Source organism: Poecile atricapillus, chromosome 5 (genome assembly GCF_030490865.1).
Source record: "Poecile atricapillus isolate bPoeAtr1 chromosome 5, bPoeAtr1.hap1, whole genome shotgun sequence".
Lineage (NCBI taxonomy): Eukaryota > Metazoa > Chordata > Aves > Passeriformes > Paridae > Poecile > Poecile atricapillus.
The window spans coordinates 26,534,411-26,560,118 of record NC_081253.1 but is presented as its reverse complement, the minus strand read 5'-3'; the positions used below and the strand labels follow the sequence as shown (position 1 = coordinate 26,560,118).

General features: G+C 42.5%; 1 protein-coding gene and 4 non-coding genes across 5 annotated transcripts; all 5 read left to right on the top strand.

Annotated features, from left to right (window-relative positions):
* The first annotated feature begins 401 nt into the window (after nt 1-401).
* On the top strand, nt 402-24,619 carry NOP58 (NOP58 ribonucleoprotein). Its single transcript, XM_058839504.1, has 15 exons — nt 402-558; nt 3,542-3,618; nt 5,299-5,351; nt 7,166-7,290; nt 8,272-8,408; nt 9,575-9,639; nt 10,946-11,080; nt 11,781-11,926; nt 12,879-13,005; nt 13,623-13,786; nt 14,496-14,630; nt 15,820-15,881; nt 18,402-18,535; nt 23,471-23,592; nt 24,294-24,619. The coding sequence occupies exons 1-15, from the start codon at nt 514-516 to the stop codon at nt 24,348-24,350; spliced, it is 1,584 nt and encodes a 527-aa protein (XP_058695487.1). The 5' UTR covers nt 402-513; the 3' UTR covers nt 24,351-24,619.
* LOC131580019 (small nucleolar RNA SNORD70) lies at nt 5,621-5,709 on the top strand. The gene has a single exon (XR_009277806.1). It is a non-coding gene; the product is annotated as a small nucleolar RNA SNORD70 (small nucleolar RNA).
* On the top strand, nt 10,231-10,318 carry LOC131580020 (small nucleolar RNA SNORD70). The gene has a single exon (XR_009277807.1). It is a non-coding gene; the product is annotated as a small nucleolar RNA SNORD70 (small nucleolar RNA).
* Nucleotides 12,027-12,110, top strand: LOC131580017 (small nucleolar RNA SNORD11B). The gene has a single exon (XR_009277804.1). It is a non-coding gene; the product is annotated as a small nucleolar RNA SNORD11B (small nucleolar RNA).
* Nucleotides 13,159-13,244, top strand: LOC131580016 (small nucleolar RNA SNORD11). Its single transcript, XR_009277803.1, has one exon. It is a non-coding gene; the product is annotated as a small nucleolar RNA SNORD11 (small nucleolar RNA).
* Nucleotides 24,620-25,708: the final 1,089 nt, after the last annotated feature.

The window sequence follows — 25,708 nt, the reverse complement described above, 5'->3', positions numbered from 1 at the left end:
GGCGGCGGGAGAGGAGCGGAGCGGGCAGAGAACGCGCCCCGCCGTGCGCGGAGGGCCGGGAGCGCCGGCTAAACCCCGACTCCGCGGCCTGTCCGGCTCGGGGTCGCCGAGGGGCCACCCGCTCACACCTATCTCGGGATCCACTCGGGAAACAGCAGGGCCCCCCGCGTCCCGGGGAGCGCACCCGCTTCCTGTCTACGGTGCTGACGCTGCCGCCAGCCAGGGCGCCCGGGGAAGCGCGGGCAGCTCGGGTGAGGAGCCACAGGGCACGCCGGCGGCTCCTCGGATCCCGCGTGTTTGTCCGTCAGGAGGCTCGAACCCGCGGCGGAGGCGGAGGCGTGGGCGCGGCCCCGCCACGTGGCTCGCGGGAGGAAGGCGGCCCCACCACTTCCGCTCCCCGCGCGCGTTCGCTTCCGCTGCCGCTTTCCCTTTCCGGTTCCGCCGTGCGGCGCGCGCGTGCTTGAGCGGGGCCCGGAGCGGCGGCGCACGTGGCGCCCCCCGCCCGCCGCAGCGATGCTGGTGCTGTTCGAGACCGCCGCCGGCTACGCCATCTTCAAGGTGAACCGCGGGGCTAAGGCTCGGGGGCGCAGTGCCTCTCGCCCGGCGGGTGCCGGCCGCCGACCTGAGGCGGAGCAGGGAGGGCTGAGGGGAGTGCGTCGGGCCTGCTGTGGGAATTACGGGGAAACGCGGGCGGGGGCTAAGAGAGAGAGCGGGGGGGAGGGAAGGAGTGAGGGCCCCGCATCCCGTGCGGCGCCTCGGGGGGCGAGCGGAGCCGGGGGTGGGAGCAGAGGCGCCGCGTTGTGAACGAGGCCTCGGGGAAGGGGCTGCCGGAGGAGACTGAAGGTGCTCGGCGGGCAGAAGGGGAGCTCCTCGGTGCCTGCCAAGCATCACCTGTGGCCCTCGCTTCCTCCCCTCTGCCCGCCTGGATTTGGTAGGAAGTGGCGCTCTTGCGGCCGTGCCCCTTTCGGTGTGTGTGGGGACAGCCGGGTGCGGGAGTGCTGACCGCTTTCTCCTCCCGGCCGTGCCCTCGTGGCCGCTGTTCCCGCAGAGCCCCGCGGATGTGTGAGGGGGCGCGGGGGAGACGGGCAGCGCCTTCCCGGGCGTGCGGGGCCGCGGCCCGGGGCGTGCCCGAAAGCTCCATTGGCGAGGAGGTGAGAGCCCGGCAGGATTCCCGTGTCCCGACCCCGCTATCCCAGAGGGAGAAGCAGATACCTTCCCAGGGCTTTGCCGGCCTCCTGAGCGGATGGCTCAGGGCTGCAGCTTCTCGGGGCTTTGGGCAAGACTAAACTAGAGCTGCTACAGTGTCACGCTCCTCTCTGGCTTTTCTCTGGCTCGGTTGTTGATTCCTATAGTTTTACCAGCCCCGTCATAGTTTAATCGTAGCACCTTTACTTTTTTCCTCTCCGACTTAGTCTTAGGGTTTAGCTTGTACTAAAGGGAGTGCAAGTGCAAAGAGAGCAAGGCTCTGGTTTCCTTTGCCTGCGGCAGAACTGCCCCTTGCTGCTCTGTGGAGCACTATATTTCCTTCCTCTGCCCTGACACTTTTCCTCCTCATTGGGGTGAAGCCGTGCAGTTCAGGCAAGGAGGATTTCAAGATGTATATCTTGGGAAGAAGTCAGAAATACTTCTAAAAGCAGATAGCTTTTGTTCTGTGACCCCCTCTCAACACTTGTACCTGGGGAACCGATGCACAGACAGCAGTCTCCCTGAAGGTTTTGCTCTCTGGATGTTAACACAGAATAGTATCCTGCACCTTCACTTATTAAAAATAATAATTAAAAAAAGTAATTTGAGTAGGTTGAAACCTCTGGTGCAGTGTGCCAAGCCCTTTCAACCTTTCACAGCAGCCAGGAGGGGCTGAAAAGAACGAATATTCTAATTGGCGACAGCAGAGAAGGTATAGAGCAAAGATAGGAGGAGGGACCTACAAAGAGAACTGCAGGAGGTCTCTGCAGAGGTGCTGCAGTGTTTGCTGCAGGTGTCAGCAGCTGGGGCTGGCTGGCAGGGCTGCGCAGTGTGGCTGGCAGAGAGGTGAACACTCGCTGCTGGAAATGAACAGAAATAGTATTTTATTAAAATATGTATTTTTAGACAAGTTGTGGTTTTCCATGCTGACTTTGATGGTAGTTGCCAGGGCTGGAAATGCCAAAGCCTCAGCTACAGTGCTCATCTATAGGGAAAAGCTCTCAATCATCCAGCCTTCCTTCCCTGGACAGAGCAACTGTTCACCTGCAGCCTTGTGTCACTCTTACATTTGTGTTCATTCTGTAGTGAATGCAGAATTTTCTGCAGAGTTTAGCTACTTAGTTCCTTGCTAAAGCATTTCTGAAGTTTGACACTGCTGGGGATTTGGGGTGTTCTTTGTTTTTTTGTTATTTGAGGTTTGAACAGATTTTGTATTTCTGAATGTTGGGGACAGTTATGGTTACCCCCTTCCCTTTCCAGCAGTGACCACAAATGTTTGTTGCCAGCATAACTATGTTCTGGCTTTAGGCCTTGGTGAGCAAGAATTGTCTTCTGGATGCTGTGTAGCTCTTGCTGTAGGCCTTGGTGTAGGAGCGAATCATTCAGCTGAGGAAAGGAAGAGTTGCCTCAAGGTTTTTCTGTGCCTCACAGTCATGTGGGAAGTTAATAATTATATTTATTTGTTCAGCTAATAATGGAGTTTAAAAAAAAAAAAAAAAAGAACCTCCTTCAACCAGGGTTTAAAAATCTGCCAGGGAGCAAAATTCATAATACTGGGAATGATTTCTGCACTGAGTTAAGTTGTATTTGTGTTGTGGGGACAAAACCACAAGATTTTTGAGTGGTTACTAGAGAACACAGTGTTGTAAAGATCTTGACTATTCCCCTGAGTAGTTTTCTGGGAATTTGCCATGCGCTCTGCATATTGTGAAATGTCTGTAGGCTCCAAGAGTGTAAGTGTTCATCTTGTGCTGTTTAAAAGCTGAGGGGGTTCCCTGTACAGAGATGGGATTAAGCCATTGCTGCCTCTTAGGTAATTCTTGGCTTGGTTGATGACCAAGCTGTGGTGATGACTTTTCTTTACAGATGTTTCCTTTCTTGTTTGGGTCAGCTCTGGCTAATGAAAATAACTTGGGGGATCACTGCTTTCTGTTAGGTTTCCCAGATATTTTATATTTCCAAAGCAGTGGCAAATTTGGGTTTGGGTCACTGTGGTTATGAGTGGGTCCTGTAGAGGAGGTGGAACAAGCCCAGTTTTGATAAAGAAGAACAGGGTTTTGCTCTGATGTGCCAGGTCCTGGAGGACACAGCCATTATTGAAGAACTTCTGTAATTCGGGTGAAAGTAAAAATGCTGTACTATTGTCTATTAGTAGGGTAAAGCTGCTGAGAGAGAATGGTGAAACCAGAGATACTGAAGTTGAGTTTGACATAATCGGTATTAACTATTGCACAGTGGTTTGATATTAACTACTGCACAGTGGTTTGATTGCACTGTAAATGTTTGAGGTCTCCTGGGTTGAAGATTTTTCGAAAATGAATTAAATATAGTTGTGTGTTATGTTTTTTTCCTGCAGGTTCTGAATGAGAAAAAGCTTCAAGAAGTTGACAGTCTGTGGAAAGAATTTGAAACTCCTGAAAAAGCAAACAAAATGTAAGCAGCTTTATGTGGGGATAGCAGTGTGGCTTGTGGAAGGACATGGCTGCCTGCAGTTACACACAGCTGGGATTCAGAATGAAGTATTGATTTTTGTGTTTCAGTATTGTAAAAGCTGTGAGCAATGATAATGTGAAGTTAGATACTCTGAGATGCTTACAATGGAATATCAAAGTGAAAGAAATGCGTTGCAGTGTAATTAAGCAGCAGAAGTCATTACCATGTGTCACCAAAGCAAAAAATTGAACAATATTTTAAGGTGATGTGGGTGCTTTGACAAGAACATCCAAGCTTGTAATGCTGGAAGTGTCAGTGAAATGACAGGGTTTTGTGCTCGCAGGAAATTCTTCTGGGAAAAAAAAAGTTTGATCCAGATGGAACTATGTAAATCTCTGTGAATTGAGAGCTAGTGTTGTTGCCCATGCCAGCAGTGAGAGTCAGCACCACTGCAGAGTTGCACAGGGACTGCAGTGTCCGCTGCACTTTCTAGCAAATTGCCCAAAAGCTGGGGACAGTGGTGGGTTCCTTCCAAGTCTGTCTGGTGTTTTTATTGGAAGATTTCTAACCAGCTTTGATTATAATGGATGTGTCTAAACAAGCTATGCCTTTTGTATATATCCTGCTCTGTAACAGTAGGTAGAGCAGAGGCCAGAATATCCCACATCTGCCTGTTTGTAGTGTGGTTAATCTTGTCCTGAAAACATCATCTTGGCCACTTGTTATACAGGATGTGGCTTTTAATGGGATCTCTACTCTGATAAAAATAATTCCTCTTTTGCCTTTCTGAAAAGGCATCAGTGTAAGCCTGAAGCTTTTGTTGGGATCTGCAAATGCTTAACACAAGTATTGGGCTTTATCTGTGACCTTGCTTCCTTTGCAGATAGTTGACTGACAAAGAGCACTGGTTAATCAAGGCTGGATTAGTTAAATGCCTGTCCCTGACAAGGAATTTACTGGATTGAGATAGCTTCTTAACTGTAACTGTATATCACCACCACAGACTGTGTGAGGGGTAGAGGGAAGCTGTGCCTAAGGATCTGACACAGTGTGGTTGAACACCGTTCATAAGATTTTTGGCTCTGGTCAGCACTTAAGGCATGAAAGAAATTTTTGATGTTTAGGCTCATCTCAGAACTTGTATTCTAACATCTAATTACAGGGGAAGACTTGAGGATTCATGGGCAATGAATCAGTTCGAATTTTGAGTCTTTGAAGATGCATTTGGTTGAAAAGCATGTTAAATCTGAGCTGTGCAGGCTCTACATTCCACACAGGCAGAACATTTCCTTTTGAAGATGAGTGGGAAGATGCTATCATCAGTCAGGGTGCAGTGTTGAAATTTAAATGGATGATGTCTGTCTTTAAATATGAACCACAAAGCAAGGAGGGGGGTTAGGTTTTCTGGTGATGTTGGTCCAAGAAACACCAAATCAAAATTCCCTTATTTTTCCTTCCCTTTATATAACTATTGTGGGACCCAGCTGAAAAGTCACAACAGATTCAGTTGACCAGTTTAGTGCTCACAGTCCTTTTTGAGGGTTTGCATAATGATCTCAGCTCTCTTGAAGCCTTAGGGAAAAGAAAGAAGCTGTAGTAGCAGAGGCAGAAAAAAGATAAAATGGTTCTAGCATGTGATTTATGTACACTTGTTTACACACTTCTATTTTATTTCTGTAGAGTAAAGCTAAAACATTTTGAAAAATTTCAGGACACAACAGAAGCACTTGCTGGTAAGTGAGTTAACACTATTATTACAAAAAAAAATCAAATCTCTATCATGTACCAGTTCACTCATTACTTACCTGTGTCCGTGCTCTTTTTCTTTTCTTAGCTTTTAAATTATAAGTTTTTTAAAGTGAGCTGGTTTTGATAGTTATGAGATCACCTATCCAGTCTATAGTGCAATAAAGATGTAATAAAGTCTTATTTTTTCCTTCAATGCATGTTTTTAAGCAGCTTACAAATGAGCAGCATGTAAGTTGTGGCTGATGCATGTAGCCTGTCTGTTGTCAATGATGGATTCTTGTTGAAGCTGAATATCACTGATTTGAGACAACAATTCGTCACTACCACTGAGACAACAGATAGGTATTAGAGAACATTCATTATTACAACCACCTGGGTTTTATGGACACATGTTGTGCCTGTGGTTTTTAGCCTAAAAAAGGTCTGTGTTCTCCTTAAATTCAGGAGTTAAAGCAAAATGAAAAGCCTTATATTCAATAATTTTTACTAATTCTACACTTAAGTGCTTGATGTGTGGCTTGGTTTGAGCATAAATAGTAGGAATTCTAGGCAGTAATTCAGAAATGGTGTGACAATTACTGCTGAATGTGCTGTATGACTTCAGTAGTGAATATTCCACATTTATAACTAAAGAGCAGTTCTTCATATTCTGATGTGGTAGGGATAGCTTATAAATTAAGTAAAGAAGCAAGAATGGAGACACAACCATCAAACATGAGATACAAGTAAAAGAGCTGAGATTGGAGCTGTACATTCCTCTCCATGGCATATTTTTTTGATTGTTGCTTTTGCATAGGTTTGGGTTCAGTTCATGTATAGTTAGGCTGATTAAAAAAAAACAAAAACAACCAAACAAAAACATCCAAAACCTTTTACTACTTTGCTTCAAGTGGATGTATCTGTAAAATGGAGAGGTTCAGACTTCTTATGACTCATTTATTTTGAAGGGAAGACTATGTATGTGACTGTTTCAAGGGGGTTAGATGCTTATGGCCAGCTTGCAGGGAGGAAAATTATCTGCATTGCAGAAGGGTTGAGAGGAGACTCAGCACAGTGCTTTGATATTACTCCTACATGTCATTGGGTTCTGGAAACCAAAAATCACTGGCTGCTGCTCTGTGATGAAGATGTGTCAATCACAGAAGTTCAGTGGAGCACAGAGCTGACCCTCAACGAGAGTTGTCTAAGTGCCTTCTTAAAATATATTGTGTGGGATTGTAAAGCTTTTAGAGATCTATTAATGTTTGAGAATGAAGAGCATCCTTTAAAGATTCTCTTGTCTGCATGCTGTATTAAAAGGGTCTGTCTGACTGTCCAGTTTGGCATCATTCCTGGGGCTTTAGATAGTACATTATCATCACCAGAGAATGCAAATAAGCCATTACTTAATTTAGGATATCATGGTTGCTGCCTAAGGGACCTGGCAAATGGTTGGTTAATTAAATGATACACAAAATATTCCCATATAACCTTGCCGTTGGAAATGTTAAATATGTATCTAAAGCATATGGCATACTGTTTGTAGAGATCCTTAAACAAAATTGGCAAAAATAGAACTGAAAACATATGGGGAAAGGAGAGGCAACTGGGAGAAGGGTTTTTGATTTAGGCTTTCAGAGGAGGAAGTATATAATTTTCTTCTATTTTGATTTTTAGCTGTTGCATGGTGAAGCAGTATTGCAGCTCAGACTAGAGCTACTGTGGACAGTTAAAATAAATGCATGAAGTTAGGAGTAATGTTTTTACAGGTTTTAGTAGGGGAAAGAAACGGCATCTTTGGTCTTTTTGTTTTATACAGCATCCACAGCTCTTGTAGAAGGCAAGCTCAGCAAGAACTTGAAGAAGATTCTCAAGAAGATAGTGGCAAAAGATGCTCATGAGCAGTTGGCTGTGGCAGATGCCAAACTTGGAGGTGTCATAAAGGTGATAACCGATTTTGCTGCTCTTCCTTTTGTTTCATGCTACTGAAATGCTGTAGTCAGATTCCAGAGATTTTGCAGTTACCAGTAATGGATTGTGCTGCCAGTGTTGTGTTAGCAGCAGACAGGATAGTTAATCCTAATTTGTATGGGGAAGATGTTGTCTTGAGTACACAGGTGAGTGATACGGTAAGAATGCACTGAGGTATTCACATTTGCTTGATTTTTCTCTTGAATATTGGTTAGAAACTCAGCAAATTAAACAATTAATTTTCCTGATGATCCAATCCAGAACAAGAGTGGGGGGAGGAACCAACCGAAAAACCCAAGCCAGGCAGACACATATGCCTCACTAACAGGTGCAGCAACAGTAGTTATTGTCTTGTTGGGAGGGTTCATTGTTCTGGCTTCCTCAGTGTGCAGGCAGCTGTGCACACCCCTTGGTCCTTGCCTGCCAGAGGAAGAAGGAGGCTCACTGGAGGTGGATTGCCTTTTCCAGCTTCTTGGTGTCAATTTCCCATGCCACATCTGATTGCTCCCTATTCCAGTGAGCTTTGTTCTGACAACCTCCTCATGCTGTCTTAAGAGACTGTGTAGGCAGCAAAATGACTTAAAAAGGGCTTAATGTTAAGGACTTTCAACTAACTATTGCCTTGTTCTCTGAAAAAGACACAAAGACATCCTCTACATATGAATTTTCTTCCTGTGGCCAAACAGTTTCTAGTAAACTTCAATATCTTGAATCTTAAGTTGAATGTTCTACATAGCAGATAGAGCATTAATTATAAATCTGCTCTTCAAAATGGAATATTAACTGTGGGGAATTGGGAGTGTCACTACCTTGAGCATCAAAAATGGATGAAACTTGTGTGATCACAGGATTGCATTGGGAAACCAGTGAAAGTGACGTAAGGCTGCTGGAAGAAAGACTTCAGAGGAATGTTGTGTTGTGCTTGACTTTGGACCATTGATTTCCACACTGCAGGAGAAGCTGAATTTGAGTTGTATACACAGCCCAATGGTTACAGAGCTGATGAGAGGAATTCGCTCACAGATTGAAGGGCTCATAACAGGCCTCCCTTCTCGAGAGATGGCAGCTATGTGCCTGGGTCTGGCACACAGGTGAGTTCCTGTAACAGCTGTTTCATCCTGTGTCTGCCCCACTTGTGTGTCCCTGGCTGTGCTGTGTTGCTTGAAGTGTTTCTGAGTATGTGGCATGGTCTCATACTCCCTAAGTCAAGATACTTTTGTATCTGAAATCTTGTTTTAGGAAGGAAGGGCTTTCCCTTTAGGGAAAGGCTTCATCTTTACCCAAAATGGAAGCTGGTAGCTTTCCTTTTCAAGTTACATACTTCAGGATTTTGTCTGGAATGTGTTTGGACCAGCCAAGGGAGTCATTTAAAGCTACATTGCCACTAAGAGACAAGGTGGAGATCATGATTTGATGATCTGAATAAATACCCATATAATAGATAATGCAAATATTAAAGGCAGGGTTGTTCTTCCGACCTTGTTGTTGCTGCTTTTTGGATTTAGTGGAGAAGTAGTTCAATACAAAGTTGTTGAATCACCATGGGATCAAGCATCCATTAGTGAGTAACTTTTTAATCCATATTCTGACATGAGCTTGTCCTGTCACAAGCCATTGGCATGTAAGACAAATGCTTTGCTGTAGCTAGTTCCTTAAAAGTGTGTTTGCTTAGAAAATGGACGTTAATATTGAAAAAGGATTTTTAAGATGCAAATTCTCATTGATACCAAGTGTCTTTCACTGTAGCATACAGAGAAATTGTTAACATAACATTAAAGCCAGATGTTAATGGGTTTTCTCAGACAGTGAGAATCTGTTCCAGGAAGTTTCTTTTGTTGATTCACATTAGCATTGCTGGTATTTGCTGCTAGGGAGGTGCAGTTTTGTGGATTGCCTCCAGCTACTGCCCAACTGGAAGTGCTGTTGACAAATATATTTTGTGGGGAACCATGCAGAAAAGCAAAGAGCCACTTAATTTCCTGCCACCACACTCGTGTTCAGTCTGTGCAGGTGGTTCAAATAACCTTAACTTTCCCTTTTGCCCTGGTCACAGGGTACAGGAGGGACGCATGTCAGAGCTGTTGTGAAGTTTGTGTCAGCGTGGCTCCTGGCCACAGCTGAGAGCAGTCAGTGGCACAGACCTGAGCTTGGTTTCAGTGAACCTGTGGACCTGTACTCATGTTAAAAAAGAACAGGTGGGGCATATTCTTCAACAGGATGTCAGGATGCTGATGAAACTGTATTTGTGTCTCCTCAGCCTTTCCCGATACAAGCTGAAATTCAGCCCAGACAAAGTAGATACCATGATTATCCAGGCAATTTGTAAGTATATTTAGAGCTTAAATTATTAATGGATTTGGCTTACAATAGCTGACTTCTTTATGTTGGCTAAAGAAAAATATTGCTGTCAATTTCCTCCTAGGATGTCTTAGAAAATGGAGCACTGATGTTCAGCTAGGCATAAAGTCTGTTTTCTCGGTAGGGTTTTCCACAAGCAGGAACATTTTTGGGGTGATACAATAAACTGCTGTCCACCTTTTCCTAGCATAGAAATCAGCTGAACTACAGGCAGTGTCAGTTCAGTCCTCTAAGGGCTTTCCTTCCCAACATGCCCCTCTTCTGAGTGGTGCTGGGAGAATGGGCCCCACAGGATAGAATTTTCTGACCCATCATTTACTTGGTGTCTTGCATGGAGGGCAATGTAGAAATGGACTCCCATGTTAGGCATGTAAAACACACTGCAGTATGTAATGCTGCATTTTGTCTTCCTTGCTTTCTAAATGAAAAACAGACTGAAATTGTTGAAGCAGCTAGGAAAGCCCATTCCTCATTTTTCCTTGAAGACACACGCATCATAATCTGCATGCTTGCTGTGAAGCAGTGGTGAGGAATCCTGTTTGGAATATTAATTCCCAGACTGTTGCCAATGATGAAACATAGTTAAACTGAAATTAATGATGCAATTCAGTTCCTTCGTCACTACCACTGAGACAACAGATGGGAATGTTGGTATTGCATTAGGAGGAAATATTTTAGCCTCAGGGCTCTCTAGCAATATATGCTGTAGGTGCTCTGCTCTAATAAACTATAAATCTGGTTATTTGTCATATCTAGTAAATGGTAAGCATGTTTGCTTTGTATTTGGTATATTTATATTGTAACAGCAACTAAAGGGCTTGCTCTTTTAAATCAAGTAATGGAATACAAGGTAGTTTGTTACCATTAAAACATCTTTTCCTCAAAGTTAATTGGATAGCTAGATTTTACATTAACGTTGTGCGTAGCACTTTGGCTGACTAAGAGGGTGGATAACTGGCTGCTGCGCTCCTTCTAGGGGGATGTGCTTTGCAGCTCTTAGGGAGTTTGTCCAAGATGGTCACAGTGATAAAACTTAGAGGCCACACTCAGGGGAATTCTAACATTTCTATAGTATTGTGCCTTATTGTGCCTGGTTTTATACAGTTTTCTGAAAAGTCTTCTAGTGTACTGCAGTTTGGTTTATTCCAGTATTTATGGAGTGAAATGCTTTGGGTAATCTCCCTTTACACTATTTAAATTGGTTGGTTTGAGAGTACCACATTTTTAGGTTGCCCTTTTAGAAAAAGAGCTCCATCCTTCTTTCTTACAGCGCTTCTTGATGACTTGGACAAAGAACTGAATAACTACATCATGCGCTGTCGGGAATGGTACGGTTGGCACTTCCCTGAACTGGGCAAAATCATCACGGATAACCTCATGTACTGTAAATGTGTGCGGAAAGTCGGTGAGTAGTGAGGACAGGCGAGCCTGGGGCACGGCAGTGAGCATGGCCTGAGTGGCACTGGTGTGAGACCCACTCACTGCTCATCCAGCTGCTCATCTCCCTGAGCTTCAGCAGCAGGGTAGATGGGGCCAGCAGAAAAGGAGGGTATATTTGCATCTGGATGTTGGTGCAATTTGTCATTTGGAAGCTTAAGTGAAAGCTAATGCCACATCACCAACCAAGCCTTCCATATATTTTGTACGCTTGCCTCACCTCTTGGGCTCATGTGCTTTGTATTGATGATTTGTTTGTTTGTTTATTTGTTTTGGTTTTTTTTTTTGTTTTAAGGGAGCTTTTTTTCCCCTAGTTGTAGAAACAATTAAATAGATTTGGTTAGTGGTGAGTGACTGCTTCCTGGAATTCTTTCCTTGTAATATTGTAGTTGAAAATTTTGCAGCAACCAGCTACTGAAAAGGTGAAGTATGCAGTATGGGCTCTCTGGGGTTTTTTTTCTAGTTTAAAATTTAATTTTTCCAACCATTCCTAGCTGATATAAACATAAAGTCAGAACGCTGACATATATTTTAGGGATTCAGAATAGTGTGATGGCAGACTTGAGTCACTGTTTTTATTTTGGCCTTTTATCTTCATCTGTTTCTGTGCTTTTTTTACTAGTTCATCTCGCCCCCAGCACAAACATGCTTTCATCTGTCCCCCACAGGAGACAGAAGCAATTTTGCTTCCTCTGATGTTTCTGACATCCTACCAGAGGAGATTGAGGAGGATGTGAAGGCTGCCGCTGAGATTTCCATGGGGACAGAAGTATCAGAAGAAGACATAAACAACATAATCCATCTCTGTGATCAGGTATGTACACATGGATGGATAAGGGTAGGACTCTATTTCAGCTGCTTCAGAGCCACTTCTGCCAAGGAGAGCTTTTCCCAGGGCAGTGCTAACACTCTTGTGATGGCAGTGATGATTCCTGTATGGTTGCTTTCCTGATGTTCAGACATGAGGGTGCACAGTCACTACCTCATCTGAGCCATCTCGGGCTGCTGATGTCTGCACAAGGCCTTCTGAAATTGGCAGTCTTACTTTTGGGATGTATTTTGCTATCATTGTACTTTTAAGTATTTGAGATAATAGCATTGTATAGCCTCTTTTTAATCTGTCACTGTGGAAGCTAGGTGATAAACCTGGGGTTAAAAATGGGCCTGAAGCCCCAAAAGAATTAGGAGTTCTACCCTGCTCTCATCTGGGCTGTGTGTGAACAAACACCCTCTGACTTCAGTTGTGCCAGTTGGATCCATTTGTGACTACCAGGGAGTGGCAGGATTAGGAGTTCCTGTTCTTGGTCTAGACCAGGCAGCTTTTTTATGTGCATTCTAATTGTGTATATTTGTATGGAACAAGTAAAGAGCATGTATTCTATTTCAAGAGAATGGTGGCAAGGATTTATGTAAAAACTGGATATTCCAGAGTTTTGTCTTAAAGAAAATGCCCTTACTAAGTATTTTTGTTCTGTTTCACTGTCTTTGGCATGTTGTCAGCTCCTTTATCAGGAGTTTTGCTGAGAAAATAAGTTGCATAAGGGAATAAGCAGAACAGATCTAATATACTTTGTGGATGTAGCTCTGTTCTGAGAATATGCTCTATATAAAGCTTCCTGTAACTCTGGCTCTTGGCTGTTTGAATTTTGCAATTTTTAGTCTCCTACATTGGAATTCTCAGCACTTCCTTGTATCAGTATATTTCTCTCTTACTATTTTTTGGTTGGCTGATACTGACTCCTATAACCAAACTCTGTCTGTGCCAGGTGATTGAAATCTCAGAGTATCGGACACAGCTCTATGACTACCTGAAGAACAGAATGATGGCCATTGCTCCCAATCTCACTATCATGGTGGGAGAACTGGTGGGAGCAAGGCTCATTGCTCATGCAGGTGGGTTACAGTCATCAACAGACATAAATCTAGGGTGACCTCATCAGAGGTTTTCTCCGAGGAGCTGGTCAGCTAAAAGCATAATGTAAGGCCTGGTGAACGTACCGTGGTAAATGGGGTGAAGGCAGCACTTCAGCAAGCATGAGCTTGGTAGTAGTCTGTGATGATGAAATTCTCAGTTGGCCTGAATTCTTTTTGGAATATGAGGGCAACTTAAGTCACTACCTCTTCTGAGACACTTACTGAGCCTCCTGCTGACAGTTCAATCACTTCTGAGGTAAAAACCAACATTGGGTGTTTACAGTCGGACTGGCTCAAGGTAGCAGCTTTATTTCAGTTATCTGTGCTGCAGTTTTGTGAGGAAATGTTCCAGCTGTCAGGAGTGGGCATTATTCCAGTGGAATACGTTTTATTGAGTCAGCCTTCTTTCCTGATGCTCAAATTAAACCAAGACAGTTGAGCCATGAAAGGCTGAAATGGTTTATCTGTCTTTCAGGAAACAAATGAGAAACTCATGAAAATAGATGGATCTGAGCTTCTTGCACTATTCAAAAGCAGGGATCTAGCCTAGCTGCTTTTCTGACAAGTTACTTTTGCTCTGTGTTACTTCTTTCTAGGTTCCCTCCTGAATCTAGCAAAACATCCAGCTTCAACGGTTCAGTTACTGGGTGCTGAGAAGGCACTTTTCAGAGCACTGAAGACTAAAAGGGACACACCTAAGTTTGGCCTTATCTATCATGCCTCCCTGGTGGGTCAAAGCAATGCCAAAAATAAAGGAAAGGTAAGTTGCATAGTTCTTTACTAGCTTGGCTTTTTCCAGGGCATTATCTTGAGCTTCATGGTGGCTTGAACTTCACAGTGAGGCTCTCTCCATGGCTTGCTTTACTGTATTGCTTTGTGATTACATGGAAAATACCACTGTCCCAGAAATCTTTGAATATCGTTCATTTCTGTTCAAAAAAGTGAATGTGGTTGTCCATTTGACATATCTGAGCAATAACAGGTGTGTATTCCTGCTGAGTTAGGATGTAATGCTTGCTTTCTCAAGGAGTAGGCTTCTGCTTCTATGTGATAATAAACTAAGATGTTAAAGGCTTTAGTCTTGCTTGAAAATTGGACTCTTTTTAAGCTAGAGTAACTTAAAGCTTGGTCTTAAAGCTTAGTCTTTCATAATACAGGTGGATGAATATGTGTTTGAATTGTGGAGAAAGCTGGAAATTACACCTCAGACTAACCGGATCTAACGTTTGGTGAGAGTAGACTAGGTATAACTGACTTGTGTCTCACATGTTTCCCTCTATTTATCAAGGAAATAAGGTATTACATTAGCAGTGTTTCAGTGTTGTAAAAATGAGACACTAATTATTTCTTGGGCTAAACACTGTAAATGGTTACTTTGTTCTTTTGTATGTGGGTATGGTTTCCAGATCAGAGTGAATCACTGCCTTATGTTAAGTCTTAGCATTTAATATTCTTTTGGGCTTTTCCAGATTTCTCGAATGCTGGCAGCAAAGACTGCCTTGACTATTCGTTATGATGCCCTTGGAGAGAGCACCAGTGCTGAAATGGGAGCTGAGAACAGACTAAAAGTAGAGAGGAGACTGAGGGTTTTGGAAGAGAGAGGGGTAAGTCTTGCAGAGAGCTGCATGAAGCTGTCATTTTTGTTCAGGGTATGATTTTCTGACTCTGCTTTTGACTCTTCTCACTCAGTAGCATGTCATTCTTACCCTGTAGTTTCTCCCAGCTTTGGTTGGAGTGGCCAGGTGTGTAAGTTGACTGCAGGCATTTGTGTGTCAGCTGTTCTTGTTTACAGGGCTGTCTTTATTTGCGTTATACTGAAAAATCTTGGTAGTGAGCAAGATGAATAAGATCATACCTTTGCATTCCCTACATCTCTATGAATTGCAAGGATAGGCTTATTACTTTATAGTTTCTTTCTCTTTACCATAGGACTATTTGTGCTTTTCTCCCTGCCTCACATTTTCTACCCTGGGTCCTCAGAATCTGGACAGAATCTGGTGGTGTTTAGTCTTAGGGAGCTTTCTCTGTAGCTAAGGCAAGATGTTATTCTGCAAATTGCTGCACTGCCCTCTTACCTCCTGATACATATCCTGGCTCTCCACACCTGCTGTTCCATGTTGCCATCAGCACAGTGTGCTGGGAGAACATTGGGACCTTTCCTCTTTTAGGTGGCATGCCTGCTGCATGTGATCTTGTGAATGACAACTAGGTTCAGCCTTCCAAGCTAGATCTGATGCCAATACTCTAGTACTGGACACAGAAAAGAAAAATGCAGAAAAACCTGCCCACTCTTTTCATGGGAGGTGAAACTTCCCATCGGAACAAAGGCAAGGAGACAAGTTTACACCACAAGACAAACCAGTCACCTGACAAGTACACATTTAATTTAGTTTGGGGCCTGTGTTGTGGCTTTAAGGTTGGCTTTATGCCATCTATAGGGTGATACCTGCCCTGACATGCAGTTATTCTTGCCAAAGGAAAAAAGTTGCACAAATTTGAGCTGCTTTTGTGAATTTAGAAGTACCATGTTGTCATGTGACTTGTGTATTTGATGCAGTAGTTGATGCCCCTTACTTGAACTGGGCTCTTGAAGAGCATCATTAGGAAGGCCTTTCTCACCTCAGTTACACTCCCTGTCATTGCTCTACACTCAGGTGTAAAACTGGTGCAGATAACACAAGAGCTTGGCCCATAATATATGTCTGTCATTCCATTTTTAATTTAAGAGCTGAATAGTTGTGAATTCTTTTTATTATGAGTAATTTGTTTTTCATATCTAAATTTTTCTTGTAGCTAAGAAGAATAAGTGGCACTGGAAAAGCCTTGGCCAAGACAGACAAGTACCAAAACAAGAGGTGAATAGTTTTTCCTTTCAGCTTGGCTGAGTAAAAATAACTCTCCATGTTTTTATTTATAAAAGCATTTTGGCTGCGGGTTGAGTTGACTTAAGATCCAGAAAACGTTTTCTTTTGCTAATAAGAATTTCCTTTTTCCCAGATTTTCTAGTAGTAAATTACTGACATCATCAGATAGCAAGTACTTTGGGTGCTACCAGCAGCACCCCAAAAAGCAGGGTGTTAATATATAGCAGCTTTATTTATCACAATTCTGAATGAAATAAATTGGACAAAATCAGAGTTTGAATTAATTTCTTTGACATGGAAGCTGTCTTAGAGACCTACTTAGCCATCTTATTTTTTTAAAAAAAGGAAAGAAACAGGCACCACTTGTTCTGAGCAAAGCTTCATCTCCTTGTTTAAGTCTTATATGTAGTAAGTAACACGTCTTAAGCAATAGATAAGGTCTTTATGTACTCTGGACACTGCAGGAACAGTTTCTGGTACCCAGAGTGACACTGCAAATTGCAACTGGGGCAGTTGAACATCTGAGGATTTGAAGAAGGTATTATTAGTCTGTGCTGTGACATCTGGGTTTATTGCTTAATTTGGTTGCAGGCTTCTTGCTCAGCTTGGCCTGCTTATTTTGCTGAGTCTTCGGTGTAGAGAGGGCAAGAGCTCAGCAAAACCAGGGCTCAGTGCTTATTCTGTGAGGAAAAATTAGCACTGTTGCACCCATCTGCAGCCCCCAAACATCTTTCTGGAATCTAGCTGTAACTTTAATTTCCATATGCCAGGCATTTCCAAGTGCAGTGACGGCTGTGATTTCTGGAGCAGCTTTTGCAGACGGTGTCAGTCACTGAATGAAGCATCAGGGCCTGTCAAGAGGCAGGAGCTGAGGGAGGAGGTTGTTAAAGAGACAACATATATGCTGGGGTTTGACCTCTTGAAATGAAGAACCATGAACTCCTGCCAGGACATGTTTCTGCTGTTAGACATGCTTTGCAAACATGTCTAGGCTTGGGGAGAATCTGAAGATAGTTTCTGGCTTTTTGGCGTAGTCTGGCTGCCTAAAAGGGAAACTAACTCAGTACTTGTCAAATTGTCCTTGTACAAAAATTGGCAGTACTGCTGCATGGGCATGTTAGAAGGGCTGAAACAGTGTTTTAAGGAGATGGGTGAGAATCTAAGTCATGTATGGAACTATGGATTTTGTATGAATTAGCTAAATCCAAGTAATGTGTCAGGAGTTAAATGCTGAGGTAGTTTTTAGAGATGAGGTTCAACTGAAACATTTCTGTATGCTTTCCAAACAAGATGCAAGAGATGCTGTATGTGTCTTATTTATGGTTTTGTGGTTCTGGTTTTGGTTTTTGGTTTTATTTTGTTTTTAATTAGCAGTGTTATGACAATGTCAAGGAAGCCAGTGAGATCTCACTTGGGTTTAGCTGAAGCAGAGTCCACCTTTTGCAAAAGGCTGCATATTCAATTTCTTTAAAGCAATATGCAGTATTGCTTTAAGAATAATTTCCCATGTTTAGAGGATGAATTGATGGTACTGTCTGCTGGCATTGCCACATGCTTCCCAGCCCAGTCATTCAGCTTCAGTTGCTTTTATAACATGTGCATGGTACCTACTTCAAATTCCTAATTTAGAAAAGTTGAGATGTTCATTATGTGGCTGGGGAGGGAAATATTTTAGACTTAGTGTTTTAAAATTCATTTTCTCTTCAGTGGGAATTCTGTTCTGCATAAGAGAAGAACTGCTTCATTGCTATTTGATTATTCAGTTGCCCCTTAAAAGTTCCAATTAAAGAGCGCTGGATTTCAGGTGGCTGGTTCTCTACAGCCTGTAGAGAAGTTTGGGGCTGAAAAAATGAACATGCAATAATTGAGAAGAGGCAGTTTCAGACAAAAATTAGATATTTGAATGTCTCATAATTTCAGTGATACAGGTGGTAGAGCAATGAGCCATAACATTACCCTGCATTGTGAGTTTGCCCTCTCAGTGTAATGGTGGAGAGGCAGTGCAGAAAAAGCAGGAGTAAAGTTACTTCTAATGCTTTGTGTGTGTGAATGTATTATTAGCCCTAGGGTACAATTATATATACAATATCCAATAATATACCAAATACAATACAATAATACACCAAATGGTGGGGAGCTGTGTGCTTGTGACCGTATGGCTATGCTGGATAGGCTTTCAGTATCAGAGAAATCAATGTAATGTGTTATTCAAGTGCTCAGTAGAGCCTTGAACAGGTATAAATCAGGATCAAACTCTTAGTTAACTGGTATTTTCTTTTCACATCAGGCAGTTGTACTTTGTGGGGTATCACTTCTCTAGTCATGATTACTGACAAAGGCACTTTGTATTGGAGGGAGAGGCTCACTACCTGTAGATGCTTTGTTAGCTGAGCAAGATTGATTTTCAAATATTCTTGGTAGATTGTGTTGGAAATTTACGTTCAACTGCAGAGTCTTACCTGAAGGTTTGCTCTTCTTTAATATATAAACTGACTTTTTTCTTCATTACAGTGAAGTAAAAGTTTTTGACCCCTCTGGTGACTCTACACTTCCTGTTGTTTCCAAGAAGCGCAAAATTCAGGAGGTGGATGAACAAGACACAGAGGTTGCAGTGAAAGCAAAGAAGTTCAAAGCAGAGGTGAAAGGTTGGTTGCTGTACCTGTGCTGCTGCCATGTCACTGTTTGCATCGTGCAGTTGGGCTTAGCATTACAGCCAGCCACAGCACCTGGGTGGGGCCTGTATTCCTCCTTGGGAATGACAGTGTATTTGAAAAAGGTAATGGTCCTTTATAGACTGGCACCAGACTGCAGTCAATTTACAAGCAATTGTAAATATACAGGAACATTTCAAAACAAAACAAAACTCTACTCATACTCTTGCAGAAGTTCTTGCTCAGCAAGTTTGGATTTAGTATCTTGAAGACAGAAAAGCTGTTCCCTGTAAAACCAGAACTTGCCCTACTTTCTTTCTATTCTAATTCTATTTCTAATACTATTTTATTCTGTCTAGAAGTGTTTTCTGGCATGTTTCGACATATAAAAAGGTCAGACTTTGACATGAAATGACACTTGGAAATTTTTGTCTGAATTTACGTAATACACGAACAATTGTTACTCTCTGGGGACTGAACTGTGGCCACAGTTCTTTCCTTCTCTGATAAGTTACTGTGTGAAGGAAGATTTTGAACTGTGACTGACTGCAAAATAATCTAGTTTAACATTATGGTTCATTTTAAGAAACATTCTGTTCTCAACAGTGTGTAACTTGGGAGGGGAAAAAAATGGGGAAAAAGAGGATGACTTAAAGTCACTTCTGTGAGATCCAGAGCCAGATCTGGGCATGAGCTACTCACATGTTTTGCCAACTACCCATGCCTGCAGCAGGTGAGGGCGGTCAGAGCCTTCCCTTTCTGCCTTCTCTGCTGCTCTGTTCTAGGGGATCAGAGTGCAGGTATGCTGGTTCAACACCTCTTCATGTTCAGGTAGTGGGATGTGTGATCATTCCAGACACCAGTTAGTTCATGGTGTCTGTGTACACGGAGGGAGCAACTTGGAGGAACCTAAACATAGCTGAAAAGTAAAATTACACTGGAGGGAAGGAGAATCCTTTGTGCTGTAAAGCTGAGATCTGTGCCCCAGCTTGTTCTCTTTAACATAATGAGAAAAGGACATGAGTACTTTGGAGGCTTGAACTTTGCCCACTTGTTTTTGGAGAATGTGGGTGTTCTCACAGCTACTGCTTTTTAACTAACTTCCCTTGCTATAGCCAGAATTGTTCCCTTGGGCTTCCCTTGCATTATCAGGCAAGTGTTGACATCTCACAGGCAGGAGCTCGTTGCAGGTGAAATATTACATTGACTTCCAGCCTGCTCTTTTGTAGTTTGAGGATATCTCTGTTCATAGTTATATTATTCAGTGATTGGTGCTTTTATACACAAACCTGCTTGTGTTTGCTTCGTTTACTTTATTTCCAGATTTAGGGATTGGGTGGAGCTTAATATCCTTGAGCTGGAGGTAGTATCCAGAATACTTGTGGACTACTGAAATCTGTGCTGTTTGGCTGGTTGTTTTTCAAATTTCCCCAAACCTGAAGTACAGGCTTCAGATATGTAGCTTTTCTTCCTTAAAAGATGGGTCATTCTTCAAATGTATGGTTAATAGCTCCTGCTTTTTTCCAGTTCTTTGTATGTATTGGGTCATTTTTTTTGGCTACCTGGGTATGGAGGAGACACTGTCTGTAATGGGTTGGGCATTAGTGCCAACTGTGCCAGTTGCTTCAGACTATAGAAGAAATGTTTCCAGAGAGTTTATTTATCTTATGTCACCTCTATGCAGAATTAATCCCTTCAACCTGTCCTCTTGTACCCTTGAAAATAGCATTGCCTCATGTTTGCAAATTATATTTGAGCACCCAACCTGGGTACATGGATTTCCCTGACACTTGCTAGACAATCATATTTTCCAGCATGATTTCTATCATTGTATAGTGTGCTAGTAGGGGCTTGCTGGTCCTAGATGGTTGAAGAGTTCAGCAAGTTGCATAATACACAGAAGAGTGCAGAGGAGGTCCCAGATTAAGATTTATGTTGCATGTCCACTTGAATATGCATGTGAGCCTTTAATGTCTGCTGTTCTTGGCTCTGTTGTTTTTTGCTGGAGTGCTCTATTCAGCTTTTGCCTGGTCAGAGATAACACATCCAGACACTGTGTTGTGAAAGAAGTCTCTGCCCCCTCCTTCCCCATGCTGTTTGTGCAGCTGCATAAAAAATGGGGGTGGTGGAAAAGTAGTCCCGGAAAAAAAGACATTCTTCAGCCAGAGGTTTTTCTTTGGTTTGTATTACAAGACGAAGGTAAAGGACAGAAAGGAGATGGGAAGCTGCCACTGAAAGGTTTTGGTCAGACCATTGCTTTTAATATTTGTTGTAAAGGGGGACAGTACTTTGCACTATATCAGCCCAAAGTGTAAATGTTACTGCAAGATGAGATGTGTGGTGTTTTCTCTCGCCCTGTTTAGGGTGCATGAATCGTAGTACTTTGAGTGGGAACTGGCAGGGGGTTGGGGGTTGAGGTGTGACTTCAAACCACATTCACCTTTCATACCTGACAAGAAACCAGGTGGAAGGATTAGTGCCTGAAACAAACTATAATCCCCTTCAGGAGCTGTCTGTTAAAACCTATTTTTATGTTGATGAAGGGAAGTAGGGTAAGTGTTTTTGTGACTGTGGTCTCTCAAGTTGGATGTGGCCAAACGGAATGTATACCACCAGCCTGGCTAGCCAGTGTCCCCAGGGAAGCTTTCAGCTTGCATTTAGCATCAGGATATAGTAGCAGTCAGTGACTTGGGAAGGTATCTCTTGAAAAGAGAAATATCTTAAATTAAGGGAGTGAACCCTGCAAGATACAATAGCAACAGCTTTGACAGGGTGTCTTTACTGATAGGCAGCGTGACTTCATTCTGTACATGTGGAGCACTGTCTGGAGGAGGGAGAGGGTACATCAGGCTTGTGGGTAAAAGCTTAGCCAAAAATGCTGGAAAATGGGTGAGTGGAACTTCTGCTGGTGATGCCCAGCACTCACAGGGCCATCGGTCAAACTGCTCTTCAGGGTGCTGCTTTCTGTGCCTCTGTGCCTGAGTCAGAGCTGCTGTTTCCCTTGTCAGCTGCTGTGTTTCACAAAGGAACCCCCACTGGCCTTGATTGACTTAGAAGTACTGCACCTAGAGGGAAAAGGCCAGCACCCCTGGAGCCTTTATCCTCATTCTGGCTAGGTACAAATATGTCAAGTCTTGTGATGAGCTTTGCTCGAAGGCAGCAGCTGAAATCTTCAGGGAGGACTCTGCTGCTTGCTGTGAGAAGTGACAGTGCCTGTGAGCACCCAGTGCATCATCTGCACTGTAAATTGTGACAGATTCCACTGCCTGGTGTGTCACACTTGATGACATGTAGGTTAATAACAGGAAAATATTTTTTCAAGGTTACCACCTAACATTTTTCTTGGAAATGCATATTTTACTAATCCAACTGAGTAAAAACATTTAGCATAGCAAAATATGATGTGTATGCTCCTGTTATATACTGTGGCTTTAATATAGTTTATTCTTATTTTTCAGCTACTTTTTATTTCCCCATGCCATACATAGGGAGGTGAGAACACTTATTTTTATACCTGTTTGGTATGCCTTATGCTCACACACTGTTCTCTGTGAATTTTGTGCATGGCAGAATCCACTCAAAGTTATATTTACCAGGTTTTTTTATCTAGAATCTTTTGCTGTTTTGCTTCTGGTATGTTTTTTAATATCAGAAAACTGCATGTGTTGGTTGGCTGTATTCTTCTGTAGACATGTCTAGAAATTTTTTACCCTGAAGCCAACTTTTTTTATCTGAAGCTAATGTTAGAAGCAGAGTTTGAAGTGTATTTTTGACTCTCATAATCCTTCTTCTGGCTTGAGGAATTAAACTTGTGACGAAGTACAATCAAAATGTTAGGAGGTTATGTGGTTTGGGTCTTTTTTTTTGGTAATTGAACTTGTTCATTATGTAAGTGGTGAGTGAGTGTTCTTGAAAATGAAATTGACTTTCCTGGGGGGCATATGGTGAGAAAATGACGTCTTCAGTCATACTTCCAGTAGCAACTATACATACCACAAACACCACTGGTTTCAGCATCAATTTTGTAGCTACTGAAGGACAGCGGTTGCTACATCATGAACTTAGTCATGAGTACTGTGTGAAACTTGGGATCCAGCACTGACTCAGCTGTGCAAATAAATTTAACTTGGGTATGCTCCAGTAACAGCCTGGCTGCTGCATAGGCTGTCAGCTTGGTCATGAATTCTGCTTGGTTTCTTTACCTCGAGATTCCTAAGACCATAGGATGTATTCTAGGAAGTGAGTGGTAAATCACAGTTCCATTACCACTGCGATTAGATAGGGCAGCTGTTGATGAATAGTTCTGAAAAGTAACTGTAAGGTCTCTAGTAAATCTTTCCCTGGGTTGACATTCCTCTCAGCTTATATAAATAATATTATAAATAATTCCTGTCGTCCAGGATAGGAGAGTGGTTCTGCATTAAATGCGCAAAGTTGCAGTGAGATCTTTGTGTTTGCCAATATAAACAGTAAAGTAAACTGGTCTGCTTCTTACAAATTTCCAACATCAAAATAGAGAAATCAGTTGTGAACAAGCTACTGCTGGCTAAATGTATTTCAAAGGGGGGATTTAGAGTCCTTTTGCCGCTCCTGTGTGTCTGGTAAAAATATTTCCCAAACTGTGAATGGTCTCTTTTCTCATGGAGTACTTGAAGGTAATTTGGGAAACAAATGAAAACATGCAAACTTATTTTAAACTCTGGGAGCAGCATACAGGAATAGTGTTATGTAAATTCACCAGGGGATGTGAATAGTGCTGCACACTTAAGTAGTTGTATATTTTAGTTATAGCAGGGAGTAGTTCTGCAGGTAAGGGCAAGGTAGAGGGTAAATAGGAGTCATTGCATCCTCTGACGTTTCATAACTTTTCCTTTTGCACTTTTAATAACTGACAACCTGCCTTTCATTTTTGTGCTTTCTGTGGTACAGAAGGGACAGCTGTAGAAGATGGTGAAGGTGTCAAAAAGAAGAAAAAGAAAAAGGCTAAGGAAAAGCAAGCTGAAGAAGAGGCGGTACTGAGTGAGGAACTCCCCACCAGCCCCGTAATTGAGGTGAGACAGAACTGCACAGTTAACTGATCCTTTTTGACTTCTCTCCAAAACAGAGTAGACTGGGGGGGGGAGAAATTATTGTATGTATAATCCATGACATGCAAATAGTTTTGCTCTAGTAACTTCATTCTGTGATAATTATCACTGTAATGTCCAAGAAGATTTGCATTACCAAATAAGATCTGGAGAGTTTGTAACTGCAATGCCTCCATTCCCCTCCTGTCTTCTGCCTACCCCCAGCTCTAGTTTTCCCCCTCTTTGCATCTTTTCTAGTGGGAAGAGTGTCCCTTGGTGCCAATCTACAGGCACCTGTCTCCACTTCCACTTTGGGACTTGTAGGGAGCAGAGGCTGTACCTGCTGATTTGATATCTTCTAGCAACAGTAGAGCAGATGGGACCAAACCCAACTTTTTGCTCACTTCTGAAGTCCTGTTCTTAAAACAGGGTTTAATTTCCTGTCCTTTGTGTATGTCAGCTGCAGGGCCTGAGGGCAGTGCTGAGCTGTGACAGCATGGCACAGCCTCCCTGCCCCTGTGAGCAGCCAGTGTATTCAGCAACCGAGGAAGGACATGGCTTGGGTTGTGCTCTGCTGAGCGTGGCAGCTGGGGGGATGCTGTGGCTGTGAGCCCTGTTGCCTAGCTACACGTGTTGCTTTGCTCTTCCATTATGCTTTGTTCATGGCAACATTTGTTTGTTTGCAGAACGCAGAGAAAAAGAAGAAGAAAAAAAAGAAAATGAAAGATGAGGGTGAAGACTGATGTGGAACGGAGGAAAACACTGGCCTTGGACAGCTGCTTTGGAGTAGCATTTCTCAGCATAATTTGTGTAGCCTCTTGCTGAAAACTAACTTCCCTGTGTTGCAAGAGGGCAGGGAGATGGGTTTGATAGCTGTCTTCTCCCTGGAACAGGATACGTTAGTGGCTCTGATAACTAGAAGGATTACTGGTTTCTTTTGTTTAAAAGCTCACCATAGATCCTCTTTTCACAGCCAGTCTCCACTGATAAGGAATAAAAACATTTTTATGGAGATTTTATGCCTCTGTTTTTAACTTGTTTGCTGTTTTTTCTAGCCATTATTAGTACTATTTCTAAGATGTTTTGTTTTAAATGACTGATCAGTTCTAAAGTTCTAAATGTGTCAAAGTTCTGTTGCAATTTATTCTCTAAAGATTCCAAAGGTTGTAATATCTTAAATTTTCTACAAAATAGGTACAAATATTTGTGCATGATATCAAAAATGCTTTGAACAATTGAGGTGTGTTACCAAGTCTGCACTGTAGTTTCTTGATGAAGCCGTTTTTAGCATCTTCCAAATGCTCTGGTTTTGCTGCACTGGCTAACAAAATTCAGATGCATGTTTTGAAGAAATGTGAGGTAGTTTTCAAATTGCTTCATGGTGATTGTAGCAACTTCACTTGATTCAAAAACAAAGCAAAAAAAGAAACAAACAAAAAAACCCAAAACAAACAAAAAATCTAAGAAAAGAAACCCCAACCAGACCAAACCCAAGGCAAAATTACTTCTTCAGCTATCTGATAACGAAGCAGAAAAGATAAGTGTTTTATTAGTAGCAGAAATCAGCCATTTGCTAATTCTGACGTTCTTGTGGGAATACAGATGCACTGAAGATGCATCATGTGATCAAGACTCTAAAGCTCTTATGGTGAAAAAAGGAAATATTTTTTTTTAACTATGCTTAGCACTCAGTTTATTAATTATCATGAAGGTCTGGGTTTTTTTCCTCGTGTAGTGGTAGAGCATTACCTAAACAAAAATGAGTTTCTTTAGCTGAGTAACGTTTGGTAAGTGCAGTCAGTGTAGCTGGTGTTCTCTGGAATACAGCTTAAGGAGGAGCTCTGTGGTACTGAACTGCTCATGGCCTGTTGGTGCAAGTGGATCCCTGATGAGATTGGCAACAAGTTACTAATGCACTGTTCTACCAGTATCAAGAGCATGAACTGACTTTTTTTTCCCCCTTAAGGAAGGTTGCAGTGAGTTTAACTGCTCTAATTGAGATTGCGTGGGTATACTGAGACCATTCCATTTCATTGCTTTTTGCTAGACAAGTAAGAGGAATGTAAGCTGAAATGTTTTAAAATGGGCAGCAAATGTATTA